Source organism: Cephus cinctus, unplaced genomic scaffold, assembly GCF_000341935.2.
Source record: "Cephus cinctus unplaced genomic scaffold, Ccin1 Ccin1_scaffold0331, whole genome shotgun sequence".
Taxonomy (NCBI): domain Eukaryota; kingdom Metazoa; phylum Arthropoda; class Insecta; order Hymenoptera; family Cephidae; genus Cephus; species Cephus cinctus.
In genome coordinates, this window is record NW_014333028.1 from 670,135 (window position 1) to 689,923 (window position 19,789).

The window sequence follows — 19,789 nt, forward strand, 5'->3', positions numbered from 1 at the left end:
CGCCATTGATTTACATTCAGCCAGATATAACCATTCGACATGAATTCCATTTGAACGGGCCAAATGCGTATGGCCTCCAGTATAAATCAGTCCCCTAGATTTAAAATTGATTTCCCGTAATCGTATGCCAGGTTAACACTGGCGCAACCAGTAAAAAGATATCATAGAATATTAATATAATTCCATAAGAATCATTTTGTAACATTTTTATTTATTTAATATCCAAAAGTTTTCCATCCAATGGAATTATTTACGAACGATCGTCTTACTAGATGGCAGCACCTGGGATTCTGACAATTGCGCGCGCACCTCTCGATATATGGCGTTTCGAGTCCTCGAGAAAATTTGAAAACATACGCAGACGTCCGGTTGGGTTAAGTCACAAGTGTTTGGTTGGGTTAACGCGACTCACGCTGTTTCGCGTCGAATTCCGCGGGAGTGGCACGTTGATAAAAAAAAAAGAGGAGTAAAGAGGAAGAAAAAACGTCGGTTTGTGTCGCGTAGTGCCGTAGTGATGTGCGTGAAGGATTGCTGATATCACAACGAAAATATGCAGAGAAGTGGTGAGTACAGGATATCGTTGGGCGTCGGTGTCGCGACGCCTCCGACAGATCCCATCCCCAAGAGGAATGCGAATTTCACCTGAGTCGACGTAACGCACCGGCGACGACCATTTTGAGGGCGCCAAATTTTTGCGTCAATACGGCGCGTCCCACGACCGTTCAATACCCAACGACCTAACCTATCAAATGCATCGCTTTGACCTGCAAACACATCAATTTAACCACTTAACGTTACTGCACCTTACCCCTATCTGTCGTTGACTTATTTGCCACGTAAATTATTGGACCGTGGGGAACGGATTGTTTGCATCCCTAATTTCATCGTTTGATTTACTGCTTGCCAAATTTATACTCATTAGAATGACGGTTACGATTTTTAGTTTTTAATGGACATTCCAAGAGAGAGATCGCAGACTTGCCATTGATTTAAGGAATTTTTCATTCTTATGCCTTTTTTTATTATCAGGCCCACCATACATGTGAGATAATCTTATCCAATTTTACTGTGATTTCTTGTACCAGATGTAGGACTCTCTCTTGACCTGCTTTTTTTACCTAAAAATTGAACGGACATCTTCTGTTCGATTTAAAAAGAATTCTTTCTTCATTTATCTGTTCGGTTAGTATCCTTGTCAAAATACTTTTTCAATATGTTGAATCAGATGGAATCGTTTCTAATCATTAGTTCATTAACATTCCAGTGATTGAGTTACCTGCGATTATATAAGAACAATCGTTCGAAGTACAAACTTCAATACCAATATTGGTAACGTACACCTGCTCTACCTTTTCAAACCATATACGACTGTAACACCTGTTACGAATCGTTTAGCCACCTGGTGGCAATCGGTGACACTAATTTCCAAAGATGGCAAAAACGTCAACTGCAAAAATTCTCCAACAAAGTTCGTAAATCCCACTTACTTCTCACAGACTTCACATGCCCCAATTTGAAATCAAATTTGCTTCGCCTACAAACGAGTCATATCCAAAACCGCCACCTACGCACAAAACTTCGTCACACTAGTACACACAAAGCGTTTACTCACGGCTGGACGCACGTTTGTTTACGATAAACTCTAAAGATCCTGTTTACCATCACTCACAGTTATCGTTTATCCGTCAGAGAGTGAAGCAGTCTAAACAATCAAAAGAAGCCCGCGTATTATCATTGTCGCCATTCGTGAAATGCAGGGAAGAACCAAAAATAGCATCTCCCGATCCCTTCCAAAAGTATTTCCATTTAATCCCCTCCTTTTATTTTCCAGTTCTCCACCTGGACCCCTTCACCCCAACTAGTCGTCCCTTCGCCATCGCCAGTCAACGTCCTCTTCTCATCCCTTCCAAAAATCACACAGCTACTGCTTGAATGGAACAATTGAAATTGTTCAGGCAATCGAAACTAGGTTAGAACGTGTTATTAAATAGCAGTGCACAAAATCCTTCCGTTTGAAAAGTCATACCAGACGCGAAGCGATAGACGCTTGTCCGGGAGGACACGGGTACAAGATCCGTTTCAGGCAAGAAGAAAAAAGCCAGCTATCGACTAGGAAACAGTGTTTCTCAGTGATTGACGTACGCAACGTAATAGGAAGAATTAGTTCGTACAATCTACGCCCTCGGCGCCACTTGTCAAATGAGCGTCACTGAGCATGTGTTTCCTATTTAATTAACAGCTGGTTTGTTTTCACACTTGAGATTCTAGTGGCTCGCGTACGTACCGGGTGTCTCGTGACAAACTTCAATCCCTCCCTCCCTCCCTCCTTACTACCCCCTCTCCCTCATCTCCTTCCCTTAACCAGAAAGCAGCCTGCATTATACTCCGATGTATCTCGGCCACTCTCCACTCTGTAACTTTACACCCTTAACCCACACGGCTCGGTGGCAGCACTTGTGCACACTTATGTTACTCGTTATTATACATCGTGCGAAATTCTCATGCACGATGAAGATCATCGGCACGACGACGCTGGTCATTTGGAGTCTGACGATTGACTTTGATATTTTATAAATTGAAATTAATATTTGGATAAATAGGAAAAGGAAAATTTTATTCTCAAAGTCAGCAACCGATAGAATTTTATTATCTTTTAGATCCTTTTTTTTTATTTTATGATTATCGTCCTCACGTTGTTAACGCTACCGACGCTGACTGTTATAATTATTCTTGTCGCCGTTCCGAAGGAACTAGACTGGAATTCAAATTATTACAGCGATACTCGGGCCTCTATCGATACTAGCCAAACGTATATCCCTCGATTCACAGTTATCTTCCTGAACTCAATTTGAATTATGGCTGAGGACGTTGCTGGCGTGGTTCTTCATTGGGCAATGTATTATCTTCAATTTCTCAGGGCATTCCGTTGCACTTATCTTGCGCACGAGGCTCAGGCTCCATGTACGAGCCGAAGGAAAAATGAACTCTCTGTTCACAGAGTCTGTAAACATTCGGTTCGTTAGGTTATTATCTTTTGGCTCTCTGAGGACCCCCTTGACCAACAAATTCTCACGGAGTATCACGGGCAGTTTCGGACGCTTGGATTTTTGTGACTGAAAGAAAAAATTCACTTTGACTTATCCGTTCAAAATCCGTATGTGGTGAATTTTTAAACTTTCAAATTTCTATCTTTCGCACGCACCTTGACCTTTCTTCGCGAGTTTTGGGGCTTGCTGGAAAATTTTTCTTTGGACCTTCACGACTCTTCTTGTTCTCAATCGTACTCTCACGCGAGAACAGAGAAAAAAAAAACAAAAGGATCAGGGAGTGTCGCGAATAATGTCAACAATCAGCTTTTCGAGTTTACTTCACTTGCGGATGTTCATCGCGACGACGCGTTGGCGTTTGGCGACCTTGTCGCGAGAGCTGGTATTGGATTTTTGAAATTTTGGCGGGAATGCCGTTTAACGATTTTGAACAGTGGTCGATTTTGAATCAATGCCGTTTTTAAAATGTCATTTTAGACGGTGCCATTCGGTCCTCGCGCAGGGGTCGTTATCGTTGGTTGGTGAGGTTATGTATACTTTGTCCGAATTCAGCCTTACCGGTAGCGCCGCTTTAATATTTTAATTGTATTGCACTCGAGATAGGTGCACTTTTCGTTGTACTTGGACAGAAACACAGGGGACATAGAAATGCGCACGAACACGCACAAAGAACGAGCTTGTATTCCCTCTCTCTCTCTCTCTCTCTCTCTCTCTCTCTCTTCGTTACCAGAGCGGCGAGCGGCTAGGAAGAGTCAAGAGAGCGGAATAGGGATAGGACTTTAGTGCAGCTTCTGTATTCAACAAGCGAAGAACGCGAATCGGCGCGTTACAATTTGTGCCGCGAAACTGTTCTTAGCAAGAAGACTCATCGAATCGGCACGAAGAATTTTGGGGGTAAAAGAAAAAAAAAAAGTGACATAATTTTGTCAAATTTTTCACATCTATTACTCGTTCTTCCTCCTTATGTGTCGCTAAGAATTTCAAGTCGAAAAGTGATTATATTCGGTCTTCTGAGTTTTTGTAAAAAAAAAAAATATGCAGTTTTTCAAAAATCTCACGCGACGGGTGGCTTTTGTGTGGGCGCTGTTGTCAATGTTGTTTATTATTTTAATTACGATTCTCTTCGTTGTCCTTGCGATTCAAAATTGATTTTTTTTTTTTCACTGACTCTTATTGAATTTTACGCATTTCCTGCATTTTGCCGGTTTTTTTTTGCTTGTCGTTCAATTTATTCGTTACGTCGTTTCAACGACTCGTGGTTTCTTCGACGTCACGACGAAACCCTAGAAATCTCGTTTGACGGCTACAAGAACAGTCTTTTGTTCGCTATCGGGCCGAGAGGAACTTATTTCGCTGTTGGGTCATGCAGGAAGAATCGTATCTACGATAGCCCTAAGCTAGTCTAACGGAACTTTTGACTTATCAGAACTGTTTTCGAGACGGACCAAAAACGTACGATCGTTTGAACAAGAACTTCTTGAACATGGATAAGGGTATAGATACCATTTTTTTTTTTTTTTTTTTTTTTTTTTTTTTTTTTTTTTTTTTTTTTTTTAAAGTAAAGTCGATCTGTTTCCATTTCGTTTTGTTCGCTTTTTTGCTTTCTTCCTTTCGAACAAATTTTTTTTCTACCACCTTACATAGGCGTGCAATTCGTCGCCTCTACCGACTGATATCATCCGCGTACCCGGGGGTACGTGGAATCGCTTCTGGAATTTTGTTTCAGTCTTTTGGATTACTTTTTTCATAATCTATTTCAGTCGCTAAGTTCGCGCACTGCCCTCGGCTTTCCCTCTAACGTTGCCCGCCCGTTGCGCACTTTTAATCGAACGCCGGGGGGACGCGCAGAAAGAACGAAAATAGGAAGGCGAAGACATTGAAGGGGCGAGCGGTGGAGTTGGGGGCGGGGGGGAGCGAGGGGTGGACGACAAAACCCCGAGGAAGCACGATCGACGTTGAGCGAGGAGAAAAAAATCATTGTTGATGATCAAGATGGAAACCTCGACGGTGTTGTTCGTCCCGAAAAATCCACGTAAGAGAAAAAAAAATTATTTAATTACTTACAATCGTCCAAACGAGTGAACGCCAACGATGTTCATTGTTTTGTTAGAATTCTCTTTTTTATTTCTTTTCAACCTGGCAACTCGATAATTTTCAATAATCGATCGATCGAAATCGAGATTGTCGATATCGCGTCACGTGGTCGAGAGTTCGATAATTGAAATGCCCGGGCGAAATTGCAGGGTCTGCCAATCAGCTGTTTCCGTTCGTATAACCGGACACCTCGTGTCTTGACAGTGTAACGCGAGCCGTGTGACAGCTTTGCAATTTCGATCTCGAAACGTCACTTATACTTGGTTGTAATCAGAATCGATCATGTTACACGATTATTTGCTTTTCTTCGGACATTAATATTTTTACTTTATTCGATAAGACCAAAACTGTACGTTGGCGTTTTTCGTTCCGAAGACTCTTGTCACTCGTAAATCATTTCAACGATTGAACCTGTATCAGTGACATTTTTTTTCTTCATGTCAACAGAAAGAGCTTTTGCGATTATATTTTTTTGGAGAAACGTAATCGTTCTTTTTTTTTATCGATACGGATAGCCGAAATAATCTCAGGACTTTGTTTATATCTATTATCATCTTTTGTATTACGTATCGAATGTCTATGTCCACCAAATACGTGTATACGGCGTCGAAAACAATTTAAATAGTGTCAGTAAGCGCCGCCAGAGGCGCGCAACACTCTCACCACCTACGTAACAGCGCGGATTAATTTTCTGTTGTCCTACGAAAAACTCGTATACACTATTTTTTCATTGAAATTATACAAGTCTGTCGGTACAGCAGATATCTGTATTGTCGACTGCAACGTCCAGGTCGAGACTTCTAGTATAATAGGAACCGACTCTATGACGTGTCTTTAATAATCGTTCGTCACTCTTACTAGGATATTTTTACGTGTGGCTGTACACGTATGTGCATATACGGTCATATGTATACTGATATGACGTTACTCATGTGCATCGACCTGTACGTGTGCACTGCCCGCCCTAACCCCCTCGTGCAAGTATGCAGATAGATGTACGTGGTAGTTTACGTTTCCGTGTCCTTTGGGTACGCCTGTGTGTAAACCCACACGGAAAGGTCACAGTGACATGGTGTCGTATCGATTAGGGGTCGCAAGCAGCAGGGGTCGCCCTTATGCGTCTGGATGTGAAATAGTGAAAATTTCACGAGAAAATTCGGCGAATCAGTTAAACGGGTACCGTCCAACTTTTTCTTTTGTTCCGGCAAATATCGCTTTTGCAGAAAAATTTTTCACGAGCCTTTTGGACTTTGCGCAACTAATCTGACCCTATAAAAGTCTACCAGGTTCTGTTACGTCGTACTTGAATCACTCGATCGGATAACGTAAGTGTGTTATCTGTCGAGAGATAACGATTATTTCCGGCATCTGTCTTTGTCTCTAGACGGTGATTGACGGTACCGTCGATAAGGAAGGAATCGGACAACGTGGAGGAAGATCAGACGAAAAAAAAAAGAATTTTTGATAACGTCGTGGGACTAAAAGAATTTTCGTAATTTTGGCCTGTCACTCGTAAATAATACAGTGTACTTTTATCGAATCAAGGATATTACGTAAGAAGGACGTTGCTGAATTGAAGGAAAAATTATGGCGTTAATTTAGAAAGCGATCTGTTAACCTCGACTGTTTGTTGTTAGGCATGTAATTGGGGTCAGGTACGGTCGATAATTACAGATAATCATAACCTGTTTTACCGACCGACAATCATTTTCGTGATGTTGAATCTTGACTAATTGTACCTTTTTTTTCCTCGTTCCTTCCGCTTATTCCCGATCTTACCGACTCCTCGCGACTTTATTATTGTATCCTAACCTAACCTTATCTAACCTTACTTATCGTCCTTCCACATTCCCCCACACCTTATTACTTTGTTTCCGGGCTCGCGCGGATGCTGCACGACCGCAATCCCGACGACGACGACCAACATCGACCGCAATCAACCACAAACATAACCTCGACCACACTCTGCTAACCATAATCGTGACGACGCCTCACTACGGACATCGACACAACGATGGCAATGTGTCACCGACGCCATCGTCGCCACGGTAGCGGTAAGTCAAGATAAAAAAGAAAAGTCAGTGATATTTCGAGCGTTCTCGACAGCGGCAACGCGTGTACGTGTTTCTCGTTCGTTTGATTCTTTTTTCTTTTCGAACTTGTCATTTTTCTTTTGGTCCCGAGCTTTTTAGAAAGAACGAAGAATCTTCGCAGCGACTACGGTAGTCAGTCGCTGCACGCTTGTGGATTGTATCTTTGGGCACTGTTTAGTCCGATGGTTTTGAAAATTTTGCGGATTTTTTTATTTTGAAAAATTTTCTTCGGGGACTCCACGATATAGAGTTTTGACGCGTATCTTCAGGAAGGCGGACGAAATTATCTTTGCGATTATCGACCTACTTCTGGTTATGATTGACGGTTGGTTTGATATTTGAATTTAGTTTTTTTTACAGAAATTTCTTGTCCAATTCTTTATAAGGGTAGTTTCATTCGCAAGGGATTTACCGACAGTCAATTTCGAGTAGACCTCCAGGATATAATATCCCTAAGCGGAAACTGTGAGATACGCCGGAAGTTCTCGTGTAAGTGGAAATAAGTGTAGATACTGGATAGTCTGAGTATCAGATGAGGATGCTGTGTTCGTCCATTGTTAAGTGGACCAACAGTGGATTAGTGCTTCTTTAAAAAAGTGTGTTGACTTAATTAACTATCGAGTTTGGAATTTTCAGTGAAATTTTACGTGATTAAAAAAAAAGGGCAAACATTGCACCGGAGTTAGTCAGACGGACGGGGATCGAAGTCGTGGAAAAATGTCGACGCCTACAGCGTCTCGACGCCGTTTAAATCCCGCTGTACTCGCCAGATACAACGATCGTAAAAATCATTCGCCTCAACAGGTAGTTTTATTAATTATCTTTATCGCTCTCTTGTCAGATGCTTGTCAAAGATCGAAAATACTTTTGCGAAATTAATGCGCGCTCTTAAGGTCCTTTTTTTCACGTACTGGATGACCCAATCATATTGTTGCCTAGTTTCCCGCGTGTGTATCGTATACGAATAGTTATGCGGAAAAAAAACCAATTTGAACTACATTTTGAAAACACGCGATCGCGTAATATTGACGTACATATAGGCCGTTGATAAAAAAAAACGATTGAGAATTAAGTATCGATAAGAAAGCCAGATGGACCTTGTCCCTGATTCGTAACCTGCATGACGTGTCACGCGATCAAAAACATTATTGGAGCATATCCCTAACCTTGTGCGATAGCTTTGGGCTCGAGAGCGATCGTGGCGCCCCTGGCGGCGAAAACTCGCAGAGCAGAGGTATGCCTCTTCCTTGGGTTTTGATCTTATAGCTTCGTTCCCTTAACTGTCGCGCCTCTTGCGTATTCTCGTTATGTTAGTTGGTATGCTGAATCGACAATAGGAAGTTATCGAACGTATCGAGAATCCTGGATCAGTCACGTGACCTTAATTGGACTGGGTCTACCAATAAGAGCGAGGAAGTTGTCGGCCCTCTGTTAGGTCTGTACTGTTATATTTACGAACACCTATTGAATCTCGAGTAAGATTTTATTTTACACAGCAGCGCCGCTGTCGTTCGTCGCTCGCTTGTCAATTTGGTTAAATAAATTTTGTATTTCCACGCGAGGATAGTTTTTGGATTTAATTTTGGTATTGTTTCGGTGACGTTATCGTTATCGATGGAATTTATATTTATGGTGGATCTTTTTTTGAGCATTTTTTAAAATGTGCCATTTGCAGCCCTTTTAATTTTTTCGAGGGTTAAGCGAACTTGTCACTTGTTCAAAACAATGGCTACGACCCACTCTGCTTCGTGGATGTGGCGGGTGTTATTTTTTTTGTTCCCATTGAAATTCCATTGGTGCTTGAAGAAAACGGGGGAGCAACCCCTTTGGCTTTAACCCTGCGTATTATACTCGTTGTCTTTCTAACCCTTATACGTTTTACCCCCTTATGCTTCGCGAGCCATTAAGTCCCAATTAAGTCTCTATAAACGACGCTTCGTTGGATGTGCGTCCTATTGCAAATGGTCGAGTTCGTACCCACCTTCCCGTCGTTTTTTTTCACAAAATCGTTGTATCTTTATTAAAAAAAAAATATAGAACCTGTCGTACGTTTTAGCCTAAATATCATTTCCTGATAGTAGCTTTCATTTTTACATGATATTTATTTTTTCTAAAGTTAAATTTCCATATATCATTTTTTTTGTATAAAATTTTTTTTCAAGATTGACTGTTTCTATACAAGACCGATAATTAGATTATCGATAATGATGACTGACAATGTGGTAGGCTCTTAATTTGCACGCAGATGCAAAAAAATCGTCCATTAATCTTACGGGGACAAGTGAATTTAGTTTGATCGATCGACGCGCCATCTTTACCCAAATTCAATATTTATTTAGTTTACCAAAATACTCAGCGAATAACGTATCGTATTTTTGAATATGCACAAGTCCTTGCGTATTTCTTAGCGGTTCAGTCGCTAAAGATAGCCGGTAGGTGGTGGTAGCTACGCGGCCGTGGAAATTCTGTTTCATTATTGGAGAAAAATTGAAATAAAGGTACGGTTCGGTCACGAGATCAATTCGTCTTTTGTAAGAAGAGATTCAATTTCCCTTTATTTTTTTTTTTCTTTAACTGTCCCGTTATCGGCAGATTTATTACCGGCACAGTAATCATCTTGCAAGTTTAAGTAAACAAAAAATAATAATATCCGTCTGATATGTAACAGACGTTACGTTGCTCCGACCGTACATTAACCGTACGTGTATTTCATGTTGATATTCAAATTGCGCAGTGCCGACATTTTATCACGTGTGTCACACACGAGCACGTGTATCGATTGACAGGTAATTCTGTGTGTGATATAAGTTCAACCGAGGTATATGCAAATTAACGACTGGTGGTAAAAGTCAAGCCTGGGGGTTAATTAATGTTATTTGATGGATAGGCTTATGTTTCGCGCCTGTTGACGAGCAACCCGTCTGACGCCGAGTGGTAAAGAAAGGGGGTATGTAGGGGTTTATGCAGGTATAGTAAAAAAAGAGAAAGACTGAAATTTATAGATTTTATTATTAATATTTTGTCTTACGGTATATTGAGATTTATTTGTATTTCTTCGATCACGAGGTCATCTTATATAAAATCGAAAATCGAATTGTTAATTTGTACAGTTTGGATCATGAGTTTACGTAATAATTATCTTTGTCGAAATAATTGCTCGTTTCAGTGATAAACGATTTTTAAGTAACGTATGACATGTTTGATGCAATGGACAGGAAGATTGGCACGATTGAATCTAAAAATGTCGTATTAGCAATTGAATTTATACGGGGCGATAATTAATTACAGAGCCGTTACGTGATAACAGTTTCGTTTCTCTGAGTTTTCGCGAAACGGCAACGCTAGACCAAAGCTTTTCGAGTGAGTTCCCACGTAAGCGACAGACGTAAAAGCGAAAAAAATGGAAAGAAAGGGTTGGCAAAAGCGCGTGCGGCGGAGGGTTTAACTACGAGTGGAGGCTTGAAATCGTTTGAGAGTTTACCGTCTCGAGACGGAAGTTATGTAGAGACGAAAAAATAGCAGACGTGACCCTCTTGTTAGGATTTCAAAAAGGTACATCCGCTTCGTTCCTGATGAACAAATACAACGCCTCCGTTTTTTCTCCTTTCGTTTATCAATAACCATCCCTTACACCAACCACAAAATTGTGATCATTTCCGCAAGCACACACCGAATAGAATCGATCGCCAATTCCTCCGCGTAATTAAAGCCAAGATCGTTAGTTCAAATAATCATCCAAGCCGCAGTTGTCGGTAACAACCGCAGGGCGGCGCTAGTGGCTCCGCGTGTACGAATGCTCGCGACTCCTCGGCCGGCAAGGATCCAGAGTCGTACCCTCTGGTGGGCAAGCCGATAACTATTGCTGTCATATCATAAGAACTTCCCCGAACACAATTTAAGCAATATAGAAAAAACCGTCGATGCATACCGTGGCCACGAATAATCGGAAAAAAAGTACAACTCGAATGTTAAAAAGGACAGATTATTTCCAAGATTTCCTCGAATTCAGATAGACTGCCCAGTATGTCGCTCTCTGCCGTCATTCGAGTCCATTAAAGGGACGCCTATGCACTCCTAAAACCTCTGGATGTCTCTTTTCAGGGGTAGGTATAGTACTAGAAGGTTTACCGAGAGTAGTGGGGGAAGAGTTTCACGGGGTGGGACTCTACCTCGGTGTCGGGCAAAATGACTAGGCGAGACTGGTGAGAGTTAGGGGCTTATACTCTCCCCTTGTCTCTATCCTCCCACCACTGCTCGTGGCAGCTGCGTCAGGCGTGGTCGTCCTCTTGGCCAGCCGAGTCGAGTCGAGTTCAGTCGGGTCGAGCCGAACTGAGTCGAGTCCCCCGAGTCACGTTGAGTTTTGAGTCGAGTCGCGATCTCCAAGCCGGTTGTGTGTCAGAGTGCGTCACGCTCGGCTCTTCTGTCGGGGATCGTGACGTTCAGTGCCGCCGCGACGCTAGTGCCGGTATAGCTCCGTCCGTGCTCTTTCTGTCTATTTGTTTGCGTCCGAATAGGACCGATGAAATATTTTGAATTGCTCGGTGGCTTGCTGGCAATCGTACTTTCAATATCGTCGTTATACCTCGGCTATATCGACTGTGTGTTTTAAAAAGGTACGAGATGCGGTTTTACGCTTCGTGTTGAAGCTCGCGGGTGGAATTAGCTGCAAGGCGGGGCCTTCGATGTATTCCGATTCATCGCGAAAACAATGGCAAGAAAAGTGAGAGTGGGTGACCGTGCGTTTCGCTCTTGCCTCGCTGACGTGAATCGTCAGGGTTCATGAATTGCACGTGAATGATTTTCGTTATTCATTCTCTATATATTTATAGATATATTTACAGTGAGTGACAGTGCGGTTGTGTATATTTCGAATAATATCTTCTTTTTTTCCCCTTCTTTTTCGTAAACAGTACTCGCTTGGGTACTCGAGGAGGGGGTTATTATATATTTTGAAGAATTTCATATTGATCTTTATATGTGTGATCGAAATGTCCAGGTGTTTATGTGGTAGGAGGATGAGTTCCAAGCTTCTGATTGATTTTTTTGTGTGGCAATGTCTCGAATCCGATGGTTTTTGTTTATATTAATTTATATATTATTGCTCGTGTTCAATTTCTATCCTTGGGTGATTTCGCGCGCTTTTCTTTTCTTTTCGATTAATAATCGTTTGTTTTTTTTTGGGACGATGTACATTGGCTTTTTTATAATTAATTGTACTCGTAGCTGCTTTATTTTGAACTGCCGCTTCTGCGAGGAAATTTAAATGTGAAATTTTCAGCTTCGCGTAAACTAGTTTATTTGCGCTATGTTATCGTGCGGGGGCACACAGATTATTGTCTCTGTGCAGATTTGCATTTGCATATTTGCACGGCTAGCAGGAGGACCTCTGTGATAATGCAGTTTCAGTGTCTATTAGGTCTGAAGTTAACCTAGTCTAACCTAACCTAACCTACAAGTCGGTTAATTTGCTTTGCCTGGATTTCTCGAATTTGTATACGTCACACGAGTATTTAACTTCCTCTCATTACTCAGATAGGGAATTGGTCTGTGATCATGGAAATCATTAGTTTACGAATTAAATTAGATATATTTTGTAATTTTGATACTTTCGACGAATTTCATTTATATTTAATTGTGACGAACAACTTAACGAACGAGAACTCGATAAATCCTTGAGGCATGTTTTTATTAAACGGTTTTTCGGAATAATTACGTTTAACGTGGAAAGTGATGTTAATCAATACCAAGTTTCTTATAATTCAAAAGGTCTTAAAGAGCATTCTCATTATATATTTGACGAAATCGATGTCACTCGACAACGTTGTTATTTCTGAGATTCTATATTATTTCAAGATAAGGGATTATTTTTTTTTGGATTTTCATCGATTTTTTAGGACTTCAAGGTAGTCGTGGGATGTGAATTGTAAGAAAATTTCATTTCGTGGATTTTTAAGTGTGAGTCGTCAGAGATCCTTTTTTTTCAACCTTCTTGAGAAATATTCGGCGGAAGAATTTAACGATGATAATTTATCTTCAAGCCTGCGGATCCCAGGACTGTATTAACGGACAATTTATGTTCACTGGAAACTTTAGAAGTTATAACAACTTCATTGCTTACGTCGATTCGTATTTCACCACGGGGCAAACTTCGTGGACTGAAGTTTGAGGATTTTCTATTCACGAAGTCGCACGCTAGAATATTCAATTCATTTGTTATTTTGATATAGTGATAGCTGGCGCCACTGTCGCATGTATAGGTATATTTAGAATATAAATTGAATGATGAAAAACGTTCACGCGATGCTTTTGAATTTTGCACGAATGCTTTGAAAAGGTTCCACTTTTTAGTAGCTTCTGCCATTTTTTTATATGCAAAATATTCATAGTTTCGCGGTAAGGTCAAGTAGAAAACTCGAGGTGACGTTATTTTTATTTAACCTCGAGATGTCACGTGCGAACAAAACAACGTTCGCTAATTACATTTTGATTAAGTAATAATTTCGTTGACACTCGACTTTTTTTTAATACACCCGTGCCAATTTGTTTTTAAATCGTGTTCCAATTTGAGTTTATTGTTAATAAACGAATACGCGGAAGAAAAATAGACCGAGGGTGAACTGAGAAAATAATCTATTTTCGTTCCTGAAAATTTAGAATACAACATTAGTGGGCTCGTGGTATTAATTGTACAAATTGGAATATCGAAAGAGCAAATTATCAAGTAACATATGAATAATCAGTTATAATTAATATTACCTAAAACCACCAGGATTCGAGTAACCTAACCTAAGCTACGATCAGGCTATGATATCAATTCCACTCGAAGAGGCCATCTCGTTATGGATTACAGCGTAATGGAGTCCCCTCGATGTGAAACTGATATCATACCCAGACAGTAGCCCCTCAGATCCACTTTACCTCACATTACATCTCAATTCTCCGATTGGCAGTTGGAAATACGAAGTCGAGAAATCATTGACCTCGGGCAAGGAAGCCTCTTCGGGCGTCTTCGTCTGGTTCGATTCCGTCACGTTGTTTCATCGCGCACGGAAATTTCAATAACAAAAACAATCACATGCAATTTTTGCGAAAACCATTAAAAACATTGCATAAACAGTAAAAAAAAAAAAGGATTTGCACGTAAACAAAATAACAAAAATTTCTCTTCTAAAAACTCTTCAAATTGCAATTGTGCAGAAATCCACACTGGAACCTCGTAACCGTGCAAAAAAGAAGTATCGAAGAATGCTAAATTAAAGAATAAAAAAAAATCAGTGTCACGTAAATAATTTTAGTGAAAAAAAAAAAATTGCAAACAAAATGTCGACTGAAAGTCAAAACGGCACCGCGACGCAACCGAACGGCATTAAGTCCTCCATGACGAGTCTGACATCGACGTCGACCCTGACGTCGACGGGACGCACCGTGACGAACAACTCGTCCTTCTTGTATAGCAGCAATTCCATGCTGAGTCGTGAAAAGGCGCGACAGCCGCCGCCGCCCACGTTGCCAAAATACACGTCGAGCTTTAATGCCGGTTCCAATGGCAGCGCCGAGAGACTCGGCAGAGATCGTGAAGCCGGCGGAAGTTACCGATTGGCCAGTTTGGACAGACTTGCGCTCAGGCAGAGGATACTCGATGGCGAAAAGCCCAACGGCGACGCCACCTCGGTAAGGATCCTCATCCCCGTGGAACGTCCTGTTGAATTCAAGACCAGTCGACAGTTTTACACAATTGTTTGACCTTCCTTTATGGCTCTATGACTCCTTGGCTCGTTATCCATTTCTAATTTATTCATCCCGCTCCTATACAAAAGAGACCCAGAAATACGTAAACACGAGCTCATTATATTCGTTTCTCCTTTGTAATGTTTTGTCTACGTTACTGGAGCGGTTGAGCGAAGGTCTTTTCATTATTTTAGCCGCATCGGGCCGGTCGAAGAGGAGCAAGTGACGTCAGAGAATAGATCCAAGTGACGAAATATTTTTGTCCCCCTTCAAATCTCCCAAGCTACGTTAAATCAACGTGTTGGTGAAAATAAGTGGACATTTTTTTTTTCAACCGTACTAAAAATTAGGATTTTTGTTTGTTAGGGGCCTCAGGTTGAGCACCCCTATCGAAAAACATATGGCGGACTGCACCCTCGCATTACGAGTGGTACAGGCCGACGTAGAGTCCTGGTCTCTTTGGTACCATACAGATTTGTTATAGTGTGGGTATATATACTGTGTACAGGGGATGCCACCCCCCCAAGAGAACCCATCCCTCCCCCGTATGCGTCACGGACCGTCGAAAAATAAACTGTCTCACATGACTCATGTGCGAGATGGACGGGTATGGTGAAGAAGGCTTGCTTACGTCACGGATCTTTAATATCCTGCAGCCCGAGCCGAATGAAAATTTTTTGTAGTTTTATTTAACTCTCAAAAATTATTTATTCAAGAAATAATTGTGACCAAAAATTTTTTCACCACGCACATGGCACACGCGTTGCCCTGAACGTATGTGGGACTTGTCCGGGGACGTTGAAAGTCCCGTGAACGTCCTATAGACGATTTTACTGTACGGATAGGGGTAGATGACGAGGTCTCAGGTTTTATTTTCGCAAAATGACTTTCAGTTCAGGGGTAAGATATTTGACAATTAATGTAAACTACCAAGTAAGGGCTGTCGAAGCTCTGAAAAATATTATTATCCAAATCCGTTAGGAGAGGTCTTATGTATCTTGTCATGGGAACAGTAACCTAACCTCAATCACGTTGGTAGAGACAAGAGCGCGCTCCCTTTCTTTGGATTCGTATATACATGTATATATGGATGTATGAATGAATGCGGTGCTGATTTCATAGTGGAGTGAAATACGAGGTAGAGGGGAGCCAGGCAATACTGGCTCACTGACACACCAGGCTCCTTCGACAAAGCCACCCTTTCAGGAAAGCGGGGCGTGTCCCACTTCTTTTTAGTCCTATCTTCCTTTTCCTTTTCTTTTTTTTTTTTTTCTTTTCCTTACTATATTCATTTCTCTTTTTCTTTATCGTATGCATTCGTGTTTCGTCCTCTTGTCCGTACCTTTTCTTCCTTTTTTTGCCATTCATCCCATACACGGGACTATTATTGGACACGTGTTAGAATCTCTGTCACAGTTAAGCGAAGCCATCTTGCTTTTAATTTTTTGAAGATCCTATGGAGATTTCAAAACTCTCAGTTACATACTGAGACCAATTAAAATTTTTAGGGTTTTATGCTTAGTCGCTTTCTGTGCTTTGGGCGCGAAATTTGAAATGGGTTATACGGTTCGTTACACTTGTGTATGTACGCGCGCTTTGAAATTTGTCATTTTCCTGCAGAAGAGGACGCGTTAGGGTGTATGAGGGTAGATTTTAATGTCTGCACGTAGAGGGATGCAGTTGGTACATAGGTCATAGGGTGGTTGACAGTGACTCTCAAACACGTGATTATACACTTTTAATTATATATTGTTTCTTTCTCTCTCTTTCACTGATTACATTCTATGGTACGCACGTGACCTGCTTGCCAAAATATTTGAGATTCTGTGAATTCGACGAAAAATTTATCAAAACACAGTAATCATTGTTATCGTCGTAGTAATTGATTCTCCGTTTATAGAAATCTTTCGTTTCAGAAGTACGAACGGGAAGAATTCGTAACTATTTCCTTTAGTACCGTATATCGACGACGCGCGTCGCCACCGTGCATTTCCGTGGACAATGAAAGAAACATGGCTGCTGCCTCCCATCACAGCTGACTCCTCGGACTTTTCTTCATGTGCAACAATTCCCTCGGAGATCGATGGGGAACTGTGCGTGTCTGGAATTCGTAATTTCAGAATTTGATTGACTTTTCTCGGTGTAGTGGTGGGGATACAGAATCTTACAAAAATATCAACTTGGTACATGGGCATAAATTTTTAATGAAAAATGTATAAATAAAACTATTTTGTCTCTTTTTCGTTTCCTTCTGGGAAATCAAGTTGGGCAATGAATTTTTTTCTCGATTTTTCAAATCACCTAAAACGTGTTGCCCGTACCTATCTACGAACGTTTCACATGATCCCCGTGGATTCTGCGTGATAAATATCCGCGATATTCGTGGACGCGAAAATATGATCAATCGACGCAGATCTCTGACGAATATCAGTCGATCTGATTTTTGACGACGGATTAAAATTTTAATATCGTAAAAATTATTATCATCATCCCACGTGGTATCGGTCGAGAATCGTGCTTTATGCGTAATAGTGATAACTGTGCGAAAAAAAGTGCAATGTATCAACGAGTCAAAAAAGATTCAAGTGACACTTGAATTTTTTTTCTCTGAACGTACGTTTAGTTGCGGCGAATAATAAAAATTTGCAATATCAATTTCTTTTTTTTTTGGGGGGGGATTTTGCAGTTCGTGCGAATCTCGTTGTAATTCGCTAGTGTGCTACATCGATACCAATTAGAATTGTTACACGTGACGTCACTAAGTACAGATAGACTCGTCAATGCCAAAAGTACGCCCATCTTTCCACTAATAGAAAGCAGATCACATCCAGACTTCAGGCAGACAATTCGCGCGGATTCAATTCCGCGAACGTTTAACGCAGTCGTACTCCGACGCATTCGCACACGTACGCATACGTGTGCAGGTATATAAGAAACAGTTGCGTACATTGCGTACCCTGTAAAAAAAGAAATGGCGACTAAAAGCAGACTGTCTGGAGCTCGGAGCTTCGAGCTCTGAATGCGACCGAGTCAGCTGGAATTGAATTTCTTGGAAAGTTTTTTTTTCTCGGTCCAGAATTACGTCACGCTCTCTCCAGTATCGCAATTGCGTGCACGCAAGTGCATTAGCGCCTATTGGCTGTTGCGCTCGTATCGGGTGACGTCATTGAAAAATTCAAACATCAAGGTTACGATATCCCGACTGCGTTTACGACTCAAGACCCTCGTAGAAGCTTTTGTATGTTTGAGAGTTAAGGAAAACTTTTTTGCATTTTTCAAAAAAAAAAAAACCAGTAATTTTTTTAAAAATTCTATACCACTTCGTAATCCAATCTCTAATCTTTATTCAGTCGGAAATATGGCGTGTAGTCCGACTGGGATTTCTGTTCTCGAAATAGTGTTTTACCTCCTTATCGATCCAGGTACACGTAACTTGCTCGGCACTGTTGGTATCTCTGCTTTGTGCTTCAGTCTGCGCGACGTTGGTAATTGCGTTTTGTAGTAACGAGGATTCGGAGGATAAGATTTTTTTCTTCTATTCGCTTCCTGGGCTAACGAAGGAAATGGAAAAAATTGCGGATAGAGCAATCTTACCAACCCAAAAGATTAAAAAAAGAAAATCGATTCTTGTCGGGAAAGACGGTTCGGTTGGCTGTCCTGGACTCTGAATCGATATTCTCTTTATTCTCGTCTTTCTCTTCTCTCTCTCTCTTTCTCGACTTCGTATCCTCGTTCCCTCATTCCTCGAGTAGCCAAGTTCCCAGGCGAAGCATCGTTGAAAGTCGATTAAAGCGATTTCACGGAATGGAAAGAAAAGACCAAAAAATATGCCAACGCTTTCTTGTCCCTAGATGAGTCTCTTTTGTCTTTTGCACTTACGTATATTGGCTCTTGTATCTCGACCCTGGATTATCGGTGTAGGTATCTACATTACCGACCGCGCGTCTACATTACCGACCTTGACGAACGGATTCGTACTTGCATCCAATTAAGTCTTAACTTCTATTACATTCCATAGATGGTACGACGCCTCGTTCACTTTACTTGAATAGGACTGATATCTGAAACGAGGGTTCAGTTACTTACCTCGCAAGGCGTCGCGACGCATCTCTTCTCACGTGTCACGTTTAAACGTTCAATTAAGTCGATATTCTCATCGCATAGTTAATTACGTTACCTCGCATTGATTGGGGTTAATTATTTCAATGATTTAATCTTATTAACCAACATTTAGTCATATCTCGTATCTACCGTCGAAATGCATTAAATGGCGCGAATTTTGAATTTTTTATCGTAATAATTAATAATTAACGTCGGGAACCGTCTGACCGAAATTTATAATCAATCTCGAACTATCGGTAGGAATGATTTTATGATTTTTTTTGTTGTATTCCAGATTCATGATTTATCCATGCATTTTTTTTGTACTTGGTAGATTGTCACCGTGTGAAAGCACCCTTAGATCCTTGTTCTCGTCATCCAATAGTCGAGTACTTCAGCATCCCAGCCGGTGCATTAAGATGCAGTCTTATACGGCTAAGACCGGTTTTCTCGGTCCCGATTCTTCCTCTGCTTGATGCTGCATTGCCAACATTTCTTTTAGAATTTTATAACCAAGCGAAATCCAATAAAATTATTAGACCAATTATTTTTTATTAATAATAGATCACGTTGCCCTTTTAATGAAACATTTCTCGAGTCACTGATCCACGCGATTGGTTTTAAATTAAAAAATTCATTTTTTCGCAATGTCCATGTATATGAAAAAAAAAAACTGTTATGGTAATTAGCACACAGAGATAATTAGTCTTTCAGACAATTAGCACC

The 19,789-nt window shown here is 41.0% G+C and overlaps 1 protein-coding gene across 9 annotated transcripts in view; it reads left to right on the plus strand.

The window, feature by feature from the left end:
* Window positions 1-318: 318 nt before the first annotated feature.
* Window positions 319-19,789, plus strand: part of LOC107267011 (septin-7) — a 33,621-nt gene continuing 14,150 nt past the window's right edge. For 2 of the 9 annotated variants that reach the window (XM_015738180.2, XM_015738184.2), the window contains exons 1-2: window positions 11,542-12,241; window positions 14,185-14,905. In XM_015738180.2, the coding sequence (XP_015593666.1) occupies window positions 14,555-14,905 (351 nt within the window). In that variant the 5' untranslated portion in view covers window positions 11,542-12,241; window positions 14,185-14,554. The other 7 variants (XM_025084184.1, XM_025084185.1, XM_015738190.2 and 4 more) reach the window with 7 other exon arrangements.